General features: G+C 39.1%; 1 protein-coding gene across 1 annotated transcript; it reads right to left on the reverse strand.

Annotated features, from left to right (window-relative positions):
• Positions 1-11: 11 nt before the first annotated feature.
• shtn1 (shootin 1) lies at positions 12-23,641 on the reverse strand. The gene is given in 18 exon segments (XM_047028807.1): positions 12-493; positions 4,189-4,344; positions 4,969-5,089; positions 5,281-5,331; positions 5,992-6,098; positions 8,786-8,868; positions 10,363-10,418; positions 10,420-10,490; positions 10,692-10,845; positions 11,724-11,870; positions 12,378-12,472; positions 13,154-13,235; positions 13,525-13,622; positions 13,866-14,031; positions 18,313-18,407; positions 21,385-21,445; positions 22,242-22,294; positions 23,478-23,641. Coding segments are annotated over 17 exon segments (1,608 nt in total). The 5' UTR covers positions 23,536-23,641; the 3' UTR covers positions 12-493; positions 4,189-4,234.
• Positions 23,642-23,705: the final 64 nt, after the last annotated feature.

A 23,705-nucleotide genomic window follows, 5' to 3' on the forward strand; every position in this document is an offset into this window, starting at 1 on the left:
GGTCTCTGGGAACAAGGATGCAAACAAGTACCAAAGGAAATATTTTTATTCAGTATTTACCCCTTTCTTTAACATTTATGTTAATTGTTTCTTTTTAAATGATGAATTACATTGATTTCATACTGCATTAGTGATGAATACAATTACAACCAAAACTAGCATCAGTCAGAATTTTACATTGTCAGCATAATTGAAATTGTCTTTCATTAAAATATCTTTCCATTTAAATTAAATAAAATGTCAAAAGTAAATCAGATTTTTCATTTGCACACCTAATGAGACTGATCAAACAAACAAAAACTCTAATTCTGTAAATCAATTTGATATATGAGACTCAAACTCTGTGAGTTGTTGAGATTTCAGTCTGTTGGCTAGTCCAGCACTGTTTTCCTAACCAAGGTTTGTCACAAGGCAGTGGTCCGCTCTGCCCCCCTCAGCCAGAGAGCTCACTGCAGCGGCAGCATTGGCAGGTGCAAGTCCATCCTTATATCCTCTAAAGAGAAACAGATGAACAGGCACAGATATAAGACACACTGAGCCACATCAATGGTTTCCCCACTCATCAGTTGTTGAGAGTGTTGAGCAGGTGGGCCAACAATTTCACAGCGACCTTGATTGGCAAAACATAAAAGCATGACGGCTTGATATCGACAGATGCGACGCTCTAAGTAAAAGTTATATGAACATTTAATAATTCTTCAGACTTTGTTGTTCAATAATTCATCAGAGTGGTTGTTGAGGGAACTTGCTGTGAAAGGATGGTTTGAGAGAATAGTGCATTTGAAGAGGCACCCAAACAAATACCAAAGCACACAGAGAGCGTTCTCAATGTTGGCCCACCAAACAGAGCCCTCTTATTGTTCAAGGAAAGGCTCCTTCAGCATTGCTCCAATCCCCGCCCCACCGCTCCCATGCCTCCACAGTTCCTAGAGGAAACGATTATGTCACTTTGTAAAGACAAAAAAATGGACGGTTGGAACAGTTGCAGCGTCTTCCATTCCAGTGCAACAGAGGAGAGAGTTGTTCCAGTGAGAAGCAGAGGGTTCAGAGGCACTTTGTGCACTGACAGAAAGAAAGGGAGAGGGGGCGACTGAGAGGGACAGGACATCCACACAGCTGCACCAATAGCCCCCTCCGTTGAGTTCTCTCATTCCCCTTAAACGTAACAGAGGACATTTAGATGTAGCTCGATTTCTTCTCAACATCCTTGGGACGTTAGAAAATATATCGAAGGGAAAAAGGCGCAGAAAATATGACTAAACCTTTGTAGAAAATGTAACATGTAGTATGTTCACCACTATTTCACAAAAATAGGTTATCAGAGTAAACATCTCCTGAAAGTTAAATCATCAAAACTGGGAACAAAACATAAAAGTTATACTAATCAATATGAGTGTGTGTGTGTACACAGTCACCAGTCTACTGTACTGGCCATGAGCAACCATGACTCCCCACCAGGCAATTACTGTGTTTGTAAAATAAATGAAATGACTAACAAAATAGGCTAAATTGAGTGTTTCCCAGGCACACAAAATGAGGTCTCCCTAATTGCCAGTGCCTCTAGGAGACAAAACACAACAACAAAAACAACACACTTGTATTGGCTGATGGGAAGAGGAATAGAGAGGTAAAGATGGGCAGCACCAAAGACGGAAAAAGAGACCCAGCATGGCTTCAGGTAATTATATGTTCGGCTTGATGGGCAGAATGTTTACCGCCTGTCAATCACTGTCAGGCTTGTGGTGACAGGAGCGGTAAGCAAGGAAAGGCAGTGAACAGGTCATTGACTCTATTCCAACAACACATCAATAAAATGTCCACACACCTAAAGACGGCTTCCATAAAAGCAAGCGTCAGCTAAAGATTACAGAAGGTTCAAAACGAGAGAGCACCACGTTGGCATACTGCTTAAGTACAACGGTTTCAAAAAGACATGGAGACTGAGACACCCCGTACTGTGATTCATTACCGTCTTTTCCTTCAACTCCATCTCTCTCCATCATTTCTTTGCTTACTTTGCCTACCTATAATGCGTGCAGCAGCTTACTCAGGCAAGATGTGTTACTCAATGACACTCTCCCCTTGGCTGCCATCCGAGTTAATTCTAAGTTAACCTTGTGTTCCTTCAGCATGAGAAAATGAAGGGCAGAAAGAAAATACATGAGTCGGAACGATCAGTCATTCCTGAGTTCCTGGTCCATACAGAGTTCCATCATCCACATCTCCTTTGTCCATAAGACCATTGTCAAAGCCAAGTGTGCTGTAAAATAAAATTAAAGAAAGACTTCCTCTGTCTTTTGGGGTAATCAGGTAGAGAAAGGATTTGAAAAGCCGACCAACATATGTTCTCGAGATAAGATAAAGTCGGAATTCACTTCAATTGTTTTGTTGATCATCTAATGCAATGCCACAAGGCTTTCTTAGTATGCTATTTAAAAACTAGAGAGCAGAGAATGGAGTTGCCCAAATTGTATTTCCTCCATCATATTAAAGGATTTGGACTCATTCTCTTAGCTGAGCTTGGAAATGAAATTGTACCTCAGTGTCAAATCACCAAATCATACCCCAGAACCTCAATTACAGCAACACACAATGGAAAATGGACCTTGCTAATGTTTTCAACCTCTCACGTTTCACCTCAAAAATATTCCATGCAGGTGAGGGACAAACGGAAACAAAAAAAGCCCACCCTTGTGGTCAACTAACCATGATGGCCATTGTAATTTTCAAGGGCTTAAGATTAATCCTTCAACTTATCCCAGTAAAAGAAACACCTAGTTGGATAGCTTAACCCCTAGGCGACATGGACTTGCATTTGGAGACTGTTCCTAAGGTCTAGTGGTGGTAAATGGAAGACCTACATTATACTCCCACATGCTTTTCTATATACATGTTCAACCAATAGCAATCAGTAGATTCTCCACAGTAGTAAAAGGTCTAAACAGTCCAACATAATTTTGACTCTGAAAAAAGTCAGACTAAAATGTAACATATTTGAAAAAGCTGGGAGAGTTACAGAACATGGGGTGCAGTGAAAACAATGTCCATCACAGTGCCCCTGTAATTGCTCACTAGGACACTGCAAGTTTAATACTGGTCTAGACAGACCAATTTAAAGACGTGCTTGCTTTGGCAAATGTTCAAGGCTACAAAAGCCGGTCCTGCTCGGCAAACAAAGATTGTCTCAATAATTTGGGCTTCACCTTCACCATTAGAAGCTGTTAGACAAATCCTTGAGACGTGGCTACTGTGGGAGGTATAAAGAATTTCATATGTGCTTAGGTTAATCATAATCAGCAGATTCGCTATTGCCTTATTATTTGTTTATGTATTCTATCTTAATACTCATTCATGTGTTCTTACTGTCATCAATATTTTGTATCAATGAAAGGCCTGTAAAGAACAGTAGTCAGGCCTGAAATACATTCTGCAGGCTGAGCAGCAGCCTTCTATGCACTGGGTGAAGACGAGTACTGGGGTCAAGAGAACCATAATCCTTGACCTTCTAGGCCTGGCTTGTAGGAGTCCTGTAAGTTTTCTTAAAATACTGTGACTGTCGGGTCTATGATGCAGTATGTGCCTGATTGTCTATCTATATTCTCTATCAATTCTGTCCTCTGACCTTCATGCTTAGAGAGACATTGCTAATACCATAGTGTGATTGAATTAGTCACGGTGTAGCAGCTATGCATTATGTTGAGGTTTGTGTTAACTTTCTCTTCAAACAGCAGCTATTCTAATAATCAGAACCTATCCTTAAACTGATCGTCTCCACTAGAATGGTGTGCCTGACAACTATTCCCCAACAGAACAATGTACTGTATATCATAATCCTTCTTACAGTCGAGTGCTTGCCAGCCATCTTGGAGGTAATTACTTCTCATTATACAATCTGTAGTTTGAGGCACACCTCAACCGTTTAAAAATGTATGCAGGGAAATTACCCACATTTGACTCATTCCTTTACATACAGCTTTATCCCTCAGACTGAAGGTAATTCACATTGACTTAATAACTACGGTGTATAGCAAGGAAGGGTCTGTGTTTGGCAAACGGTGTAGAGATAAGATGAAACCCCTCATTGGAACCATCCAAAGTGAAAAATCCAGATTTATTTAGATATGGAGGCCAGCCTCCTGCTAGGCCTAATTCAACATTAAAAGACTGAAGCATGTGAGCCATACTTACACTCAGGGCCTTTGAAGCACCGAGCCGTCAGGTCAGTTGATTGGGCCTAACATGGGCTGAAGTCCTGGGAGGTATACGTGGGCTGGCGCTGGGCCTGTTTCACTCTGGTGAGGTCTAGCACACTGCTGGGGAAGGTCTGAGGGGAGGATGGGGGACCTGTACAAGGACACACAGACATACATGTGAACACCATGTCGGCTCACAGTTACAGTCCAAATATTCCATTAGATACGGCTCCCGTACGCCTGGCTTTAAATTTCCTGCTTTAAAAAGACATGTCTCAGGGCGACAGTTTTGTTGTGATGTTTGACACATTATTGATTGCCGAGTAATCAAGAGATTCAACAATAAAGTACAGATAAAGGAACCACCAACCATAGCTCCCCTCACTGTAGCCACCTATTAACAACCAAAATGCTCTACAAAGAGTTAATGAAAGCTTTATCAACCTGCTCACTGTATATAATGATCTACTGGACATTGCACACAAGTATAACGAACAGTTCAGAGGGAAGATTAGATACAAAGTTTGTATAGACCAGTTAAATTCAATTTTTACGTTGAGAGCCTATGTTGCTAGGAACATTATAGAAACATTACTGCAGGTCCTATCTACTGCATGTTAATAATGAACGAGTAATTTACATTTTAACAATATCTTGTACAGTTTTACTATCTCTAAGAAATGTTTGCACAAAACTAAATACTGTTTACATCCTAACAGCACATACAGTTACAGTTTATAAGACTTAAGCTGTACAATACAAAACATAAACTCACTACTATCCAGTGGGGTCTTGAATGCGCCCCGTCGTCTCTGAAGAATTCTCTCCAGCTCTGATTCATTGTTTGTTGACGGAGATTCTGTTTTAGGTTGGGGGGAGGGTCTTTTAATAGTCTCCTGTAAATTAAAAAAACACATTTCTATTATGGTCTTATGGACCTAAATTGGATTTTAAATGTTTTAAATGTCCTTTTTTAATTGCCAAAAGATTTTCCTTGCTAGCTTTCAGTTTGGACAAACACAAAAAAAAAAGAAAAGTTTTATACATTTGACGTTTCATCTAAATGTTCCACCAAGAAGTATATTACCAGAATTCCTTTGAGTTCGTGAATGGCAGAATTAGAGGGAACTCTGTCTCTCTGGTAAAAGCAAAAGAAAATAGAAAGGTTTAGGAAATAAACTGAAAATAGACACATTAGTCCTATTTTCTATCATTTGCTCCAGTTAGCCATCAAACTACGTGAGGCTAAATTATGCATCTGGTCACAATAACACAAGTACAAGTACAATTACCTGGGGATTGTGTGCCTTCATTTGAAACCAAGGAAACATAACATTGAATTGTAAAAGTTTGTGAAAATGTTCTAATCTTCACATTATTTATAATCATGTCAAGGTATAACTTTTCATGGTACATCATTTTGTAGAGTAGTGTAAGAAAGCCAACTAACAACAACAACAACATGCATTTCAAGATGTCGTAAACGTTAAAAAGAGCCAGTTTTGCAGTAGGGCATAGACAAACACATACAATACAATGCTTTTTGGAAGGATTTGTATTTCAAATGTCAATAGAGTAATTTAATAATAATGAATAATTTAATAATCCTGTCTGAACAGATGCTACAGTATTACAGTACAGTCTATTTTAGCACAGAAGAGTGCTGCAGTTGTGCAACAATGGTCCTGACGGGTTTAGTCATCATTCAGCTATAGTCTTTCATCAGACAGCACACAGTTTATTGCTCGGAGGACTACTGTGGCGCTGCTATGTGGCCACCAGTGAGAAGACACTGTACCTGTATGGGTCTGGCCCTGTTGGGTGACTGGCCTACAGGACGGAGGGCAACCCCCTTCTTGATTCTCTGCATCATCTCGTCCACCGCCTGCTGCCTAATGTCCGGCTCTGAGACAGACACAGATGGATAGTGAGAGGGACAAGGACAAAAAGGAGCTTGCAATCTCCACCTATTCTATTATAAACAACAATACTCCTGGAGAGGTTATTATAGACAGGACAGTATTCTATTAGAAGGTCCGGTTGAACATGAACGTGTTGAGAAAACTAAGAGACTTTGAAGCCTGTGTTGGTGCTCCAGCCATTGCTGCAGTGCTGTTGAGATTTTTGAATAGAGAACCTTCAATTCTTTGCAAGACAGACATTACAAAGACAGTACTTTGTTCCAGTGGGGAAAGTTCAACGTCAAAAGAAAGGTAATCTTAAAAAATAGCAGAGCTGTAGTTGACAATCATTCATTCCAAAACTTGTAATTGAAAATTACACAATCAACAGATTGATGGCTAAAACTTGCCTCAAAACGGTATAAAAATGTGTTTTTATACAACTGTATGCAAAGGTTTGGCTTCCCTTGACAAATAACATATTTTGCCAATTTCTTTCCATTAAAGAATCTGTCTCAAGGGTTGGCAACCCGAGGTTACTTAACCACTTATTATGTGGCTCCCACACATTTTTTGACGTTATACAATTAATAGTAAGTAGCCTAAAACTTAAGTCACAAATAAGGTTTAGGAATGCAGCCATTCTTTACAAACGTGCAGATTTTGTTGGCCCATCTAACTCGACCAGTGGAGCCTTGCCCAATCTAACAGACTCAAATTAAGATATTCATCCATTGTTGCTCCCAATGCACCCTAATTTAGTTAAAAAATAAAAAGATGTCTCTTTACATCAAAAAGGTTGCCAACCCCTGTTCTACATTTTAGAACAAAAACTTGATATGTTCATTAAACCTTAATGCATGGTTACTTTATGAGTCATAAATTGAATAAGTTTGGTCCCCTAGAGTTCCCAAAGTGTCAGATTAATTTTACAAGGTCTCCGACCTTAGTTAGCTCATTAGGCCTGAGCCATGTCAACAATTAGAAAATGTCAGCTAGTGCCAATTTCAAAGCTTTACAAATGCTCTTGACTCTTCAAACCTTGTGCAAGCACTCAGCCACTATGGGTCCTTTAACCAACTGTGTAAGACTCTGACAATAAAAGTTATTCATGCCCGCAATGCAAAGGAAGGTAGAACTACTACAAGAAGACAGCAAAGTGCCGTCAGCTTGCAGTTTCAAGAGCAGGGAAATTTCATTAAGAGATGGCAGTTTGGGGGAACTGTGGAGGTCTAAATGAGATCTGGAACACAAAGAAAACTCTAGGAGAGAACCGCTCGTATGCAGGTCAGAAAGGCAAAAACATGCAGGAAGGTTTAGCAGACTCAGGAATGATGGTGCACCATTCCACTGTGCAGCAATGCTTGCCCAAACAAGACCTTCATATCAGCAGAAGAAAACCTAACCTGCATTATAAAATTCAACATCAGAAGTATGCAACAGGTAATCTACTGAAGCTTAATGCATTTAGTAAACAAGTGCTGCGTACTGACGGGCATATATAACTCTTTGGCCACAACCAGCAAAGGTATGTTTAGAGAAAATAAGGAGCAGCATTTCATGGAAACATGGGGGCGGATCTATCATGCTTTGGAGTTGTGTTGCAGCAAGGGGCATTGGAAACATTGCACTGGTGGAGGGAAAAATTGATTCTTCTAAATACCAGCATATTCTGGAAGCAAACATCACAACCTCTACAAAGATAAAGGTGAAAAGAGGATGGCTTGTTCTACAATAAGATAATGATCCTAAACATACAGTACCTAAAAATCAACAACAACAATTGGCTACTCGAAGGCTACTGCAAGCTGACTCAAGCCCTTGACTCAAACATAATTCAACATTTGCTTTGAATATTGCAGAACTAGAAATCTTTTGCCAGGAAGAATAGGAGAACATTTAAAATTCAAAAGTTGAAAGACTTTCAGCTGGCTACAAAAAGCATTTTCAAGCTGTGATTATCTGTCAGAGTTGGTGTTACTTAATGACAAAGGAGGTTTCCCAAACTTTTTCACACACCACAATGTTTTTGTTGTTGTTCAATTTATGGCATTACAAGTAACTGCATTAATATTTGCTGAAAATTAAGTTTTTCCATATCCTAGAGAGACTGCATTTACATAATTAGTTTAAAAGAAATACAAAATCATATGGTATTTGTCAAGGGGTAGCCACATTTTTGCATACAAAAAACCCCATTAAGGGAGTGTACAGGTAAAAAAAAAAAAAAATTGTATGTTCATAGATCTCATCTGCTCAAACTATTCAAGGTTTTCTTTTGTTCAAGTAAATGGAAGAATGTAACTAAAAATGGAAGAATGGTACTCAAACTGACCTGAGTAGTCAATGCTCAATTCACAAATGATAATCCAACACTGTCCTTGTTGATCTTGAAGTGGGCTTTTTTATTTTTACAGAAATACATTTTATTTTTAACTTAACTGCTGATTCCAAATGTGAAAAAGCTTAATGCATATCATGCATAATGGCATAATGACTCCTAACGACAATTTCTGAACAAGCTTCTTACTTTTTAAGGTAAAAAAAAACACCTTTAACCTGCCATTCAAATGTTCAGTGTTTATAGACAAATAATGCCTTACTATGGTTGAATGCTACAACAACTGATGGAGCAAAGGAATTTGGGAAATTGTAAGTTTTGAGAGTTCTAGAAGAAGATCTGAACAGTACCTGGCTTTTTGGAGGAGTCTTGGACCACTAATGGAATGTTGTTACTGTTATCTTTTCTTTTGACGAGCATGGATAGAAGTGCACTGTAAAATGACAGTTAATATGAAGCAAGGCATTCATTTTAGAACATCTCCATTCTTGCTAAGGTTGATTGATATTTTGATGGCATTTATTTTTTATGGTCCCGAGTTAGCAAAACTCAAAACCAATGTAGTTGTCAGACACTGTATGACTTTGGTTCATGCTGTTGATCGAAGAATCATAATAATATTATGAATGTGTTAAGACTCAGCATGAAAACGGGTCAGGGGTGAAAAAGGTGAGAAGGATATTACCCCTCTAAGGGGGTCCGGGTGCATGCTACCCCAAAAGGAACATTTGAATATTCCATATTTGAAAGCATCTATCTGATGCATTTTGAGATACTTTTTTGCCAACCTGGGGAGAACTGGAGAAACGTAACTTAAGCCATGAGTCAAAAATTATTATGGCCTCCTTACTAAGTATTATGCAAGCCATTTCATGCCAGCCTGTCACTGGGTCTAACATTTAGGCTACAGTATGAGGCACAATGTGGTAATGGCACCACAAATGGCTTAATGCATAACCCCCCAAAAGATGGTGGACATGCTGTAACTTAACTTGTCTACTCTTCCATCATGATTGACAGCCAATACAAGTACCAGCGTATTTTGAAGTCAAAATGCGTATCCGCTACACAAATTGCGTACAGGTTGGCAGGTCTGCTTATTGATCCAGACCGGCCCACCAGAACCGGTCCCGTATACGCCACCACACCGAGCGCTTTGCTAATGCATGCAAATTCTGTCTGATGTGATGCTAGTTATGGACTTCCATGGTTAATGCGAGCGCGCATAGCGTGCGAGCGAATTTCTTTGCCTGATTTGAGCGAAAAATAGTTTTTGGAGCTTGAAACAAACATAGCCGTTTGTCCAATTGGTAAAGCGTTGTCTAGTAAAGGTAATTACGTTTCTTAGCCTGGTTTTCCATCTTTATATTGTCTCAAATTAGTTTTTCTGTCAGTGTCACTGTTGTGTGTAAGCGGCATTAAGGGCTGCATACGTTCATTTGGAATTTTCCACCGGAGCTTTAGCTAGCTGGCTAACGTTGCGTTCTCTTCTGCTGTGTTCAATGACTCAATTCATCAAGCTGTAGCTAACGTTAGCCTCGTCTATGTCAACAGAGCTCCTGGGTAACTAAACTTAAATATACCAGAAAATATAAAAATTATTGAAACCATCCTTCACCAAATTCAGTCAAGTAAATCGCCAAGGCCAGGAGTGCTTTCAGCTTCTGATGGCGGTCTGCACTGGTGATGCAAGGACCTTTGCGTTAATATTTCCATGCACTCGCGCTCCCTTCTGACACGCGCACCTGTTTGCAGTTCACTGAATATGAATACCACCCCCCCCCCCCCCCCCCCCCCCCTAAAACAATTTCTCATCGAATCTACACGATTCACGTAGGTCACCTATTTTGGTTTCAAAACGGCGATTTTCGCCGAAAGGTGAGGGATTTTCATGTCTGTAAGAGGGCCTGGTACATGGACATCTTACCTGAGAGGGTTGGAGGACAGTTGTGAAATGGGTGGAGGGGGTGGGGGCGGGGGGGGGAGGAGGGGGAGGCAAAGCTGAAGCAAAAGGGGGGTTCATCGCCGCCTGGAGTTTCTTCTGAAGTTCCTCGACTGATCCATCAAAAAAGAAGGTCTTTCTTTAACTGCTATTGGACACAGTCAGAGTGCTTTGAGGGAAAAAATACATTTTACGGTTGAAGCCTTTTGACCTACTATTGTTAGAATCTTCCTACGCCAGATTGAGAGTAACACGGTATGGTTTATGCTGCTCTTATGTTATGTTCAGTCCTTCAATTCCCAATACTGACTCACCCATATAGCGGAGATCCTTGGCCTCCCCCTCAGCCTTGAAGCACGTCCTCCTGCTCTCGTTCCTCTCCTCCTCCACTAGTTCCAGTTGACGTTGCAATGCCACCACCTCCTTTTGCAGCACGCTGCCTCGAAGCTGCTCCTCCATCACCTTCATCTGGACACACGCACATAATTTCTGTGTCTTTTAGGAAGACAGTATTAAGTCCTACCCTTGAAGTTGAGAAATAGTGACGGATGTATTGTAAATGTAAGTGATGCTCTGGTCAAACTGATACACATACTGATAATGAAATTCCCATTAAATAAGTGATTGTTTTTGCCATACTTTTTCAAGACAGGCTGAAACACATGTTAGAATATTGCAATGAACCATGCACCTGTGTGTCTTTTCCTAAAAAGAGATTGACCAGGAAGTAAGCTTTTCAAAGCCCCTGCCATAAACAGCTCCTGTGGTGATAATAGCTGATAAGTAGCTTTGGGCTGGTGCCAGTACACATTCTTTTTTTTTTGTCTCCTCAGATAATATGTTAATTGTTCTTTAAATAGAGGGTCTGGCTCACCTCCACCCCTAGACCCAGAGAGATCACTGATCCCACTCCTGTGTAATTGTTTTCATGAATGTAAGTACCCACAAGAGTGAATGGCACTTGCAATGCTCCTCATCATTATGGATCTAGCAAGTTGCTGCCCAGAGAGCTGGAAGCAGCCATTACTATTCAAAGACCATCTTCCCAGTCAATTGCTATTTTTTTTATATAACTGATACATATATCGATCTCAGGGAGAATAGGAAGAATAACAATCTTTAAGTGAAACAATATAAATTGTCTCAAACATCTAATCCAGTGGTCCTCAACCCTGGTCTCAATCACCCTTGTCTAGTATGTTTTAGACGTTTCCCTGCTCCAACACACCTGAGTCAAATGATTAAGTCATTATCTAGCTCAGCAGAAGCCTGATAACGACCATTCATTCAAGGGTGGTTATGAAGGGATTAGGCCCTCAGGTTATCACATGTTGCTGGTGTCTGACCTGTTGTTGGTGCTCCAGTGTGTTTCTCTCCAGGGCTTCAGTGAGTCTGCTGACATCACTGAGGGCAGATTGCAGGGCCTCACCGGGACTCGTACTCTGCAGCAGGACCTGACTTTGTCTTCTCAGCTTCCTCTGCTCAACCAACATCTATAGAGTCATACAAGACACCAGAGCTAGCATCGCCACTATAGGAATATCCATCTCAATCACAAACACCTTCTGAGGTTGTTCTACCAAATCGCAAATATGACTAGTTTACTGTCCAAGGCTTAACAAAGCTACAACAATAACAAATAAATAAAAAAACAACTCACAAAGCATTTATCTTGACTAGCTATAGTCAAGGCATGTCTTGGCACTATGTGGTTACTTTGTTTTATTAATTCAGTGATTAAATTGCCCAATGTTATTGAACTAATGGCTGTATTTTATAATATAATATCAAAACATTGCAGGCTTTAATATCCAAGTGATGATGAGTCATTAGCATCAACAGGTGGATGAAATGGGATTAGACCAACGCCATGTTAATCACAACTGAGATGACATGTTGAGCAGACCGAAATATCCATCCAAAGCTGCTAAACCTATTATGGTTACAGACAAAAGTAGAGAGATAACAAGAGAGGTGAGAGAAAAAGAGAGATGATTTACCTCTCTTGCAAAGTTCTCTGCCTCTGCCCTAAGGTCTTTCTCTAGGTTCAGATTCTCCTGCAAGGATTCATACTCCTCCACTGCGTACAAGGACACTGGGTAGAAATCATTGGTAGCATTTTGTTATGACTTGAACGCCTACTTAAATCATTTGTATATAAACATTTTAATAAAAAAATAATAATAATCTGTAGACCTGCTATGAAAGATCAGTAAATTATAAGTAAATATATACTCAGAGAAAATGTCTGAAATTATGGTTAAAACTTCTAAGGTTAAAAATAAAAACTTCACACAGGGTTTCAGAACTATAGACGTTGCCTTTAGGAATTCCTTCATTGGCTATTAGTATCTAAACTTAGGGGTTTGTCTAGATGCAGAATATAGAAAACCTTAAAACCTCTGACACCTCCTTCTAATAAGAAATGTGCTGTCTTAAAAGCAAGCAAACACATCCACCAGCCAGCATTTCATTCAGCCAGTCAAGAGACTTATTAATAGTGATTTAGCCAATTTAGGCATTATTTGCGGGAGATATGTTCTTCCAGTCATGAAGTTTCCCCCAGCTTTTCCTGCACATGGAGGTAGGTTCAGACTTTGACTCTTCTTTTTATAAAATATAACACCACTCAAGGTTACAGTGCACAAAGAGAGCAGGAGAGTGGGGTCTCTTAATTGCTTAGCGTTGAAGGTGCACACAGATGTCATGCTTGTTTCCAGGGACAAGCACCAGTGATCGACATGACAATATTCCATCGAAGCAGACCATCGCTGACCTCTGTTGTATTTTGCCAAGTGGTTCTTTTGTCGCACCGTCTCAGCAATCAAAACCGTATTATCATGTCTTTCTTTCTGCAGCTACAATATGGATAAAGACGGAGAGAGAAAGGAGGAACTCAATTCACTGGATTGTGTCATTAATTGATTTGTTACACTAGTAGTATTGAGGCATGATTTAGCTGCAACAGAATTTTAAGATAGTGAAAGCCATTTCATTGAAGTTCTGGAGTTACATTCTTTGCACTATACTGACGATATAAATATATAGTTTATAGTGTACAGAATTCTTTCTGTTCTGGAACATCAATATTTTAAGAATCTTTGAGTAACAAAAATACAATTTTCTCAAAGTTCCATGTAAACTTACATCTTCTCTGAGGTCCGTTAGTTTCTCTCTTGTTGCCTCAAGATTAATGGCCACTTGTTTTTTCTCTTCTAGCGTCAACTTCAATTTATCACTTAGCTCTGGTCCATGAAAATGAAGAGGAAAATACTGTTTCAGTCTTAGAGTGTAGAATAAGTATATTGGTTCAATCAAATGAGAACTGGGTATATTCGTTCTTCAATCAAAATCTTATATGAAAATCATCTAACCAATAAGATTTATTTTAGTGATGATGGCCCAGTCTGGGAAATAGTTTTGACAACAGCGTCCACTGGTGTATGCATTTAAAGTACATGCACAGGTGCCAAAATGACACTCAGTACCTGTGATGATGCTTTGGCATTGGGCAGAGGAGCAGGCCTTGCCCCAATCCTCATTTTCTTCTTCCTTCTCTTCATCCTCCAACCTGATCTCAGCAATAGTTTCTGATCCCAGGTGAGAGAGTAATAGCATACTCTTCCTCTTCAAGGAGCGATTCTCTCGTTTCAACTGGTAAGAGAGAAAAAGAGAGAGTGAGAGACCTTTACATTGAATGATGATACTACAATTAAAAGTGGTCCTATATGCAAGTGACCTTAGAAGGTGAAATGTAAGGGACCGTAATCTGTGTCCAAAAAATAAGATATTGTAGTTGTTCCACTTAAATCAGATTTAGTTGATGGTTTGTTGCACTCAGGGGGACTAGTGGTCTTCTCAAGGGCACCTAAATGCTGTGATGAGACTGGCATCTATTCAGACTGGTTGCTGCATACTCAGTATGCATGGAATCCACAACGTAGAAACACAAGAATTTATACAACATACATAGGCGCTTTGTGTATGTAAATCTGAGTATAAACCGCACTAAAATATATGCCGCACTTGATCCCGGTAACAATAATACCAAGCAATGCACGAGTATAGGCGATCTTACAGCATGCCCTTCTTTAACACACTTACTTACGTATGTTTTCTATTGCCCGGGAATTAACAAATAATAACTTTTATACGCTTACGTTTTAAATATTTCCGACGGTCCCCAAAGGGTAAGTTATTTTTCCGAAACGGTAGCTACTGTAGCTAGCTTTAGTTAGCTTGCCGGCTAAGTTAGCTAGCATAATACTCGTAGCAATGCTACTACCATGCTAGTGTTACTTAGCCTTCTCATTAGTACATTTTGAAGCCATACGAATGGAATGTTGGAATGTTCAAAATTGCATATGCGACGTTACACCGTCTCTTAACTGGATGCAAGCGTACGACAGTCGCGTAGCATCGGATGCTCTCTGTCCACACCGAATCCGTCAAATTCACTTATGTTACATCATACAGTAACCACGTTAGTATGACTTCATTTGCTACAGAGAGCGTCCCGTCTCTCGCGTCGCATCTAATTAGGACAGGTATTACGCTGTCAGACCCGCATTCGAAAGATCACGTGTGACGCTACTCCTTAACGGGTTGAATAGCATTCATGAAAAAAAGAGTTTCTACTGTTGTTTTTTATAAAAAATGTGCTATAAGCCGTTTCGAAATATAAAACGCACCACCACAAGAAAAATGTAAAATCGGGGGAAATTGGCTAAACTGCGGCTTTATTTCCGAAAAATACATTTTTTCAGTACAGACTGTCTCAAAGACATTTTCTATGAATCCTATAAGGAAAACAAATCTAACATAATAGGTGATGTTGTGCAGGATATGCCAGATGAAAGGCTGCTCCAATCTCTACATTCCCCATCCCCTTAATCACACACTGTACCTGGAAGTAATATCCCAAGGGAAGAAGTGCAAAAGCCATACTCAGGTGTGAAATAACATACATCTTATTAGTATTTGTGACATTGGGGAGAAAAAGCCTAGAATATGTTTGCTTTTAGAGATAATCACAGTGCTCTGTGAAACATGCTTATTTACATGCACCACTGCTATATGGCACTTTGTGCTGGTATGGTCTCACACGTTCCCTTGTCAGATGCCTGGCAATTTGATGTGTTGCTAAAGCCTTCGCTATTGAACTTCCACAATGGAATGTTCCCTTTTTTAAAGTTCTACCATCGAGATTACCATGTGAGTCAATTAAGGGTACTACCACTAAGTGAAGACTAATGAGCCCCACAGAAAGAAGATGGATGCAAATTATGCATATTTTTTGATGTCATTTCACGATGAAAATGTGTCCGGAGAATAAAGCTGAGAGAAAGCCGAGATATGGCAAAGGAGCGTTTATTAATGACGTCCCGGTCTGAGCAGATTGCAGCAATTTCATTTTCTGATGATGCCCTTCAGAGTGCATCTTTCTTGAAATGCAATCAACAACACATAACGCAGAATCACACTCTTTTGATAATAATCTACAATTGATGAGTGCGAATGAATGAAATTACATACTCAGAGAAATCAGGGCCTTGGCTTGTGGATGGACGCTACAGAGGTCACAATTACAAAGTCACGACCCTCTTATCTTCTTTGATAAAACATCAACACAAGAATGTAACACGTCGCAATTGCTCTCTGATTTGACTGGTTGCAAATAACATCCCCCCTCTATCATTGCTTTTTAATTCAAAATGTTCCATAGTATTTTTTCCTCCTTTTTCCTACAGGACTTGGGGCGTGGGGGAGGCAAAATAACCAACAGTGGAAAATGAGGATATTAAACAAAAAAGAAAGGGAGGTAGATTTGTATGTCTTTCTCTTGTAATATCTTCCAAAATATTTGTGTCTGATTTAAATGTAAATGAGCTATGAACCTAAAACATAAGCTATGAATGATAGTGCTGCATTGCCTGGAAACAGATCCTCATAGAAATGGCAAGTGGTTATGGTTAAAACATACTCCTACTCACTATGGCATGTCAATTAACTTGTCACCTTACTAGTACATCTGTTGTAGCATACAGTACATATCACTCAACAAAAGACAAATGTGAAACACTGGGGACTGTTTTGCATTACACCTAGCAAGGTGAAAAACTGTGCCATATATACTAATTACTGTATGTTTTGTCCCAGAAAGAAGCTAAAGAGCTAAGGTACAGTAGATTACAATAAACGTGTGGCTCAAACCAAGAGGTTCTAGAGGCACTGAGACCTTTGGAGAGAGGCAAACGTGAGTCCTGGTGCAGCTTGATAAAGGGCACCAAGAAAAGACACAGAGAGAGTGGTTGAAATGAGCATAGCCTAGCATGCTTTTAGTCAGCATGCCCTTAAAGAACCAAAAATGGCCTCTGCCGTATTTGAGAGATGGGGTAAATAGTAAGTCAGTGATGCTCCACTGCTGCCTCTTTCAATTTGTGATCCATTTTAGTGGGTATAAATTATGGCTTGGTGCTGCTGTGTTCCTTTTAACAAAGAACAAAGATATGGTCAATGAATAAAGGGAAGCAAAGTCAGCTTACAAGATGTGATTTCGCCATTGTCGATCTGCAACAATTCCACAAATTGATTGCTACTTATCACATATCATGAGTTTTACAATCTTTATACACCCTTTGTTTTGTTCCACAGTATGGAATTCAATGTCCACTCCATATAGTACATTCTTTATAGACCCTTCTGTCTGTTATTTGCTGTGACCTCAATGTCCACTCCACAAAGCACAATAGAGCACAAACAAAATAACATGATATTCAAGGTTCTCTGCTCTTTTAGTTCATTCAAAGACATATTCCATTTTGAGTCGATTCAATAAAAGCATGTCTGTCATCATAGTGAATGAAAGCTGGAGCATTGTGCTTGAGACAAATGCGAACAAAGCTGTGTTTACAAGGCTGGTCTGACCCATTTAGGAGTTCTATAATGTTGTGTTATGTCTACACCATGCCACATTTAGAATTGTAAGTAGTACACTTTATTACATTTTCTATAGGCACTCTCTGGCACTCACTCCTCATCTCCCTAAACTGATTTGGTTTTCAGCCATACCTCAGCAATATCACAATTCGCAGATTGTAACACAAAACAAATCACTGATACTGTAACTGACTGAGTTGCATCACCACAATTACTTATTTAATCTATGTTTGCAAGAGATACAGACCCCACAGTATTTAATATACTAGAGTGATGAATCAATCCGATCAATTTATTTATATGATATGGGAAAGCAATTCTATGGATTAAAGAGAAATAGGATGAGGCAATATGTGAATGATATTTACATTATGATAGACAATATTCACAAATTATTATTCCTTGTCTATATTGAACAGACTTTAATATTATAATGTAATGAATAGATGCAAATCCAATAGAGACCCGATATCAAGTTCTATGTTGTTGTAAATTGTAATTACGATTATGTATCTATGTTGACAGAGTAAGAGAATTATAAGAAAGACAAATAGGAAAAGGTAGGAATGAAGAAAAGGGGGGAAAGCAAAAGGGTTCTGGAAGAAGAGAAAGCAGAAGCTGAAAGGCCATGACACACACACACACAGACAGACAAACCCCTACTTGCCCACCAGTCCCCCTAGCCAACACTGTCAGGTGGATCCAGGGGGGCTTTTGTCCGAAAATTGTGTGGGTAATGATTACCGTGATGAGTCCAGCAGTGAGCTGAGAAATCACTCTGCACCAGCCTGCCCATTCCTAATCACAACAAACATTTTGGCAGGCAGTACACCCAAAAAATGTGCTCTGCATCGCAAGTCAGGTGCTGCCATTTTAACTCTAACAAAGTGGACTACAACCGATGGCACATGACACATGATGGTCATGTTGATTAAAAAAGGAAACAAAAAGGAGAAAAAGCATTAAAGAAATTATAGAAATGGTCATTTGACATACCTTGGAGGCCAGCACCTCCACATTTTCTCTGCACGTTCTCTCAATTTCAAGGTTCTCTTGAATAGTGTTTACTTCTTCAATAACCATATGAGACACTGTTAGAGGGAAATAAATTGCATATAAATATTATGTGGTACATTATATTTCATATTCATTCAAAATATGTTATTATATACTGTATAAAGCCTGGAGCACAAAGTATTTCCTTAATCAACAAATGAAAAAATTGATACAACATGGCCTGATCTATGGTTTGGACCTAATTGCAGCTTTGAATATTGTGCAATGACTAATAAAATTGCCTGGTATTCAAAAATTCATGAATGACAAAACTGGACATATAATTCAACTATATAAGGAATTAAGGTTAAAATCAAACACTTTAAATCTGTCACCTGTTGTCTATTGTAACTGGGATTTTTCATAACTGCCAGAGTAGTTGCTAAGTATGTAAAAATACAATGATCAAGACAGCATGTATTGAGGGATGTATTAACCATATACGAAGTTACAGACGAGACTGTTGATGAGTTACAGATGGTGGACAAAAATATAGACAACCTTTGGGCCAAACTATAACCCTCATCTATGTAACATGGTAGAGATATTGAAATGGCTGGGGTGTTTGGCTGACACTTGAACTGGATCACTTGTCTTCATTGATAATGTAACTAGGAATGGAACATGGAAGTGTATATAGGCAAAATAACATCATGTTTAGAGTGTTTTATACATTGGAATGAACAACAGACAAAGTGGCATTTTGGTAGAATTATTTTCATAATTAAATGTTACTCCCCACACCCAGTTCAAAATAAAATTATACACACAACAATTTTCAACTTCACTCAGAAATTACAATAAACCCTTGTCATGTTTTTCATATAAACATTTAGTCAAAATGCCATGTAAAGAAACTTAGTGATTGAGGATCCTATGAATGATTGCGTGCATGATGCGTACAAAATGCAACATAATATACACTACATTTTTTCTTAATTTTGATACACTGTGGATGAACACAGACCGACCAGAAGAGTGGTTAACCAATAGAAATGTCTTCAAACCACTAAAACGAGAATGTTTTAAACTGATGCCTAGTGCATTCCAGTTTTGTTGCTAAACTTGGATGAACTTAATTCACCTTTCTTCACAATGAAGAACTTGGTTTAATTTATTTGTCTGCATTTCTGGTAATGTGCTTATACTTTATTAGTCTAAATTGTCAACAGATTCCATTACTGTATCATTTATTGACAAATAGTACTATCCCATTTAAATGATCCAGACTGTCCATTCAAAAAATGTACCTACAAAAATAAATTCCCAACAAAAGCCATCAGTGGCTTCTTATAGAACTCTAGTAGGACAGTCTGGTGAAACCATTAATATTTATGTAATAATGGTCTAAAGATAAAGGGATAGCTATTTTTCCATATCTTTCTCATTAAATTAACTTAATGTTGGTAGGCTTATAATAATGATGTGTGTTTTGTCAACAACAAAAAGTCGCTGTGCTTTCATCTTCTATCGTTTAAGATTAAAACTTTATTCTGTCATAATCGATAGTAAAGACACAAATCAAAATAACTGATCTATCTCTTTAATAGGAACAACTGATGTTCTTTTTAAAGACCTTTCAAGAACTGTAAGGTACAAAATATCCCCTTTAGCTAGTTCGTAGACAAAAAAAAGATATAATTCAGAGACATGTCACAAGCTTAATGTTCCAAACATTGACATAATTTGAAGCTGTAATCAAAAACCTTGGCTAGAGGAGACCGGGCTTACTGCCACTTAACTAATTAAACATTGTGGTCGAAGGGGAAAAATAGAAATGAATGCCGTTGGTTCGGTCTTTTCCTTTCCCAATGACACCTAATTAAAACTTGGTGGGCCTGTGCCTCGAGATATCAAAGTTCCTCCCGCGTCCTCTCCACGTCAGTCATTCAATAGCACTTAGCTGCCAGTTTCATCCCCGGCCTCTCTCTCTTTCCGCTCTTTCACAGACTCTATAATGCCCAGCCACACTCAAAACCAGCAAAGGACGCCTTGAACTAAATGACACGTTAATTATAATTACTGGTAGACATGGTAAATAAACAGCGCTGGAAGTGGAAAGTGTACAAGTGTGTGGCGACGGGGGTTCTTAGATGTCAGAATTGGCAGTCTTAATTGTAAGTTTTAGCCTCCCCATCATCACTCCATCTTTTTTCCCACTTCTCTTTTTTCCCCTCCAAGACAGTGATTACCCCTGTGTCGACGTGGCGCATAATGGTATCAGCGCCGCCGACAGAGCAGTGAATTAAATTGTATCTGCAGCCGCACCGAAGCCTTGATGAGGGGGGCAGATGCCTTTGTGGTGTTATCATTATAACACAATGGTCATGTTGTCATCAACCTTGCCATCCCCAATTGAAAAGACGTGATTGTGTGTTGGGGAGCTTTTTCTCCCACTCTCCCCCCGCCGTTTCGTTGTGAATAGGAGCAATTTTCTAAGAGCTATGAAATCACGTAATAGGTCCTAATATGCAGCTGCTTGGCATTGCGAGGCATCCTCTATTAAAGTGGAAGTCAAACACAATATGTATTTTTGGCTGGAGAACCACTGTCTACATGAGCAAAGGCCAAATTATTCATGTAAAATTCCCCACAACTGCCCTGGACAACAAAGGAAAACTATTTGAACCACCTTTAACATTTTGTATATTCTACATTGTACCCTTATAAGAATTCCACAGTTCAAATAACAGGCCGAGCAGTTTTTCTGCAACATTTTAGTTATGTTAAAAAACAATCTGATATAACTGTGGTACACATTATATACATCTTAGATGGCCTTAAGAGTCAATGGTTTGGATGACACATTGTAAGCAGGTTGGCCTTGGTTGGCCACCTCATCATGAACAATATAACTAAATAGAAATAGGTGCATGACTGGACAATACGTTTTGACATTAAGGTAGAATTCAAGGAAAACCATTTAATATAGTAACAGCATTAGATGAGAGCTGTAATATGAGTGTAAAAACTTCAAACAGATTCAAAGACACATTATGAATCAGACCTCACCTCGCTGAAACTCCTTTAGTCTATTGACCGCTTCGTCTCGTTCTATCTGCATGCGTTTGCACTGATAAACCCAAGTGGAAAAAAACAAACATGTTAAAATACTTTACCTTGTGGTTTACCTTGACTATGTGAGATCACACTCCACTTGAGCTCAACATTAAGATATTTCTTTGTCAAAATAGCTGAAGTAGCTGTTTTGCTAATAAAACTTTCCAGAACTAAGTTTTAATCATACATATGTCCACATATCCAGCAGTGAAATAAAAAAGGTGATACCGATCAATTTATAAATCAATTGTAATTTACTGTATTCCTTCAAAGGATTCCTTTGAAAACATGTTTATAATTATATTGACTTTAAACAAACAATTCTAAAATTACAGATTTATATTTTCATTTTTAGTGGGCGATAGAAGAACAGATTTTCTAGTGAGCAAACAAATTAGTTCAGTACAATAAGTTTGGAAAGCATCATATTCTTTCATGTTTCATAAAACATGACAGTTCATGATACAGTAAATGAACTGAACTGAAGAACTATGGGGAAATTATCTGAATTTACCTTCAGGGTGTCTCAAGCCATGTCTGCCATATACAATTATAAGGCCTGCCACAGCACTACAATACAATAACCCCCATCCAACCACCCAGACCCCCTGACCCGCCCTCCCATCACTCCATATAAAACACACTGTCCCTTTTCTCCATCTATGCACTATACTAACATGTTGTAAATGAACATGATCAATTATTTATCCCTATCAAATGTTGATTAGTGCAGTATAAGAACCACCATGTAACATGTCCATTAGAAAAGAATAGATTTCTACTAACACCCAGACTTCTGAAACACTCACCTCCATTTCTGCTCTCTCATGCTCCCTCTGAAGGCCTTCATACTCTTGGACAGCTGTTGGACACAAACGGTATCAGCCAGTCACACTTTGGAGGAAACAACAAGCCCCATATTAAATCCTTTGGAATCTTTCCCAGTTCCTTAACTCTAAATACAGAACAGCCACATGGAAAGAATAAGTGACTTGCTCATGACTTAAGTCTAACATGACAATGAATCACACTCTAGTCACCAAGTACTGCTTGTTTGTGTTAAAATAAACAGTTAGCAATGTCTCCCCACAAGGTACATCGACTTGACAATAATGATGTATTGAACAAAGTGGAACATGTCGTACAACTAATGTGATAGAAACAGAAGATTTAGGGCACTCTGAAAATAAAGAACATAACCAGTAGTGGCTGTGACAGAGATGCTCTACTCCAGAGTGAGATTCTGAAGTCATATTTCAATCTGCAAACCAGGTCAAGTACTATTTCCTCTAGGGTACAACATTCAGGTCACATGTGCTTACTCACCCCTGCTGCTATACCACACATTGTGTTATAGCTCTCCACCCCTCCCCCTGTCTCCCACGTGACGTGACTAAAAACACTTGACACAGTGATTCATCCTGTATTTGTTAAGGTTGCAGACTAAGTGCAACATTCATCGGGTTATGAACTGCACAGGTGAATTGAAGTCTGACTTAGTCCAACTCTGCTGGGTCAACACTTGAATGTATATTCTGTGTTGACAACCCCACTTTCAGAAGTAGGTTAGCACCACCAGTCTTTCTGTAAACAGATGTCTCTTACCTCTCGACTGCTAACTAGGAATACAACGATGTAATCATTGCCTACACAACCGAAAGCCATTGGGCAATTTGGCAGAAATTGTAATGGGGGTGGTGAGAAGAATGACTGTTCTCTGATTAAGTCAAAATATAATGTCAATAAATCTCAAATTATGTCTGCAAACAATAAGCCAAACGAACGACATTTCAAACAATAGGTTCTCGTCAGTGACACATTCTAAAGTTGAACTTTGCCCGCGAAATCAAGCCCCATGGTAGAATGGTCGACTTTACTATTCGGACCTAAGCTATATGATTCGGACCCAGAGAGCGAATTTCCCTCTGAAATGTTGTTAGGCTAATGTTACGTTTTTGTAGCAGGATTGACTCGCAAGTCTTTCGTAGAGACAAATAAACGTATATTTACAAAGCTTTCAGTGACATCATGGTCAACACACTCACCGTGATTGGACAGGTCAGCAAATTTCTCCATGTGTATACGTTCCTCTTCGTGCGCCATTTTTGTAAGAAATTAAGTAGCCTACACTAAATGGGCATTATAACTTCTACAATCTGTACTACACAGTAGGCTACTGTTGCTTCAAACAGGAAATGACACACCTGTACAGGTATCGTCCTTCAGTGCTGTTAATTATTACAAAGCAGTGCCAGTGTGCCTGTAAAGAAAAC

The sequence above is a fragment of the Hypomesus transpacificus genome, chromosome 11, assembly GCF_021917145.1.
Source record: "Hypomesus transpacificus isolate Combined female chromosome 11, fHypTra1, whole genome shotgun sequence".
Classification (NCBI taxonomy): domain Eukaryota; kingdom Metazoa; phylum Chordata; class Actinopteri; order Osmeriformes; family Osmeridae; genus Hypomesus; species Hypomesus transpacificus.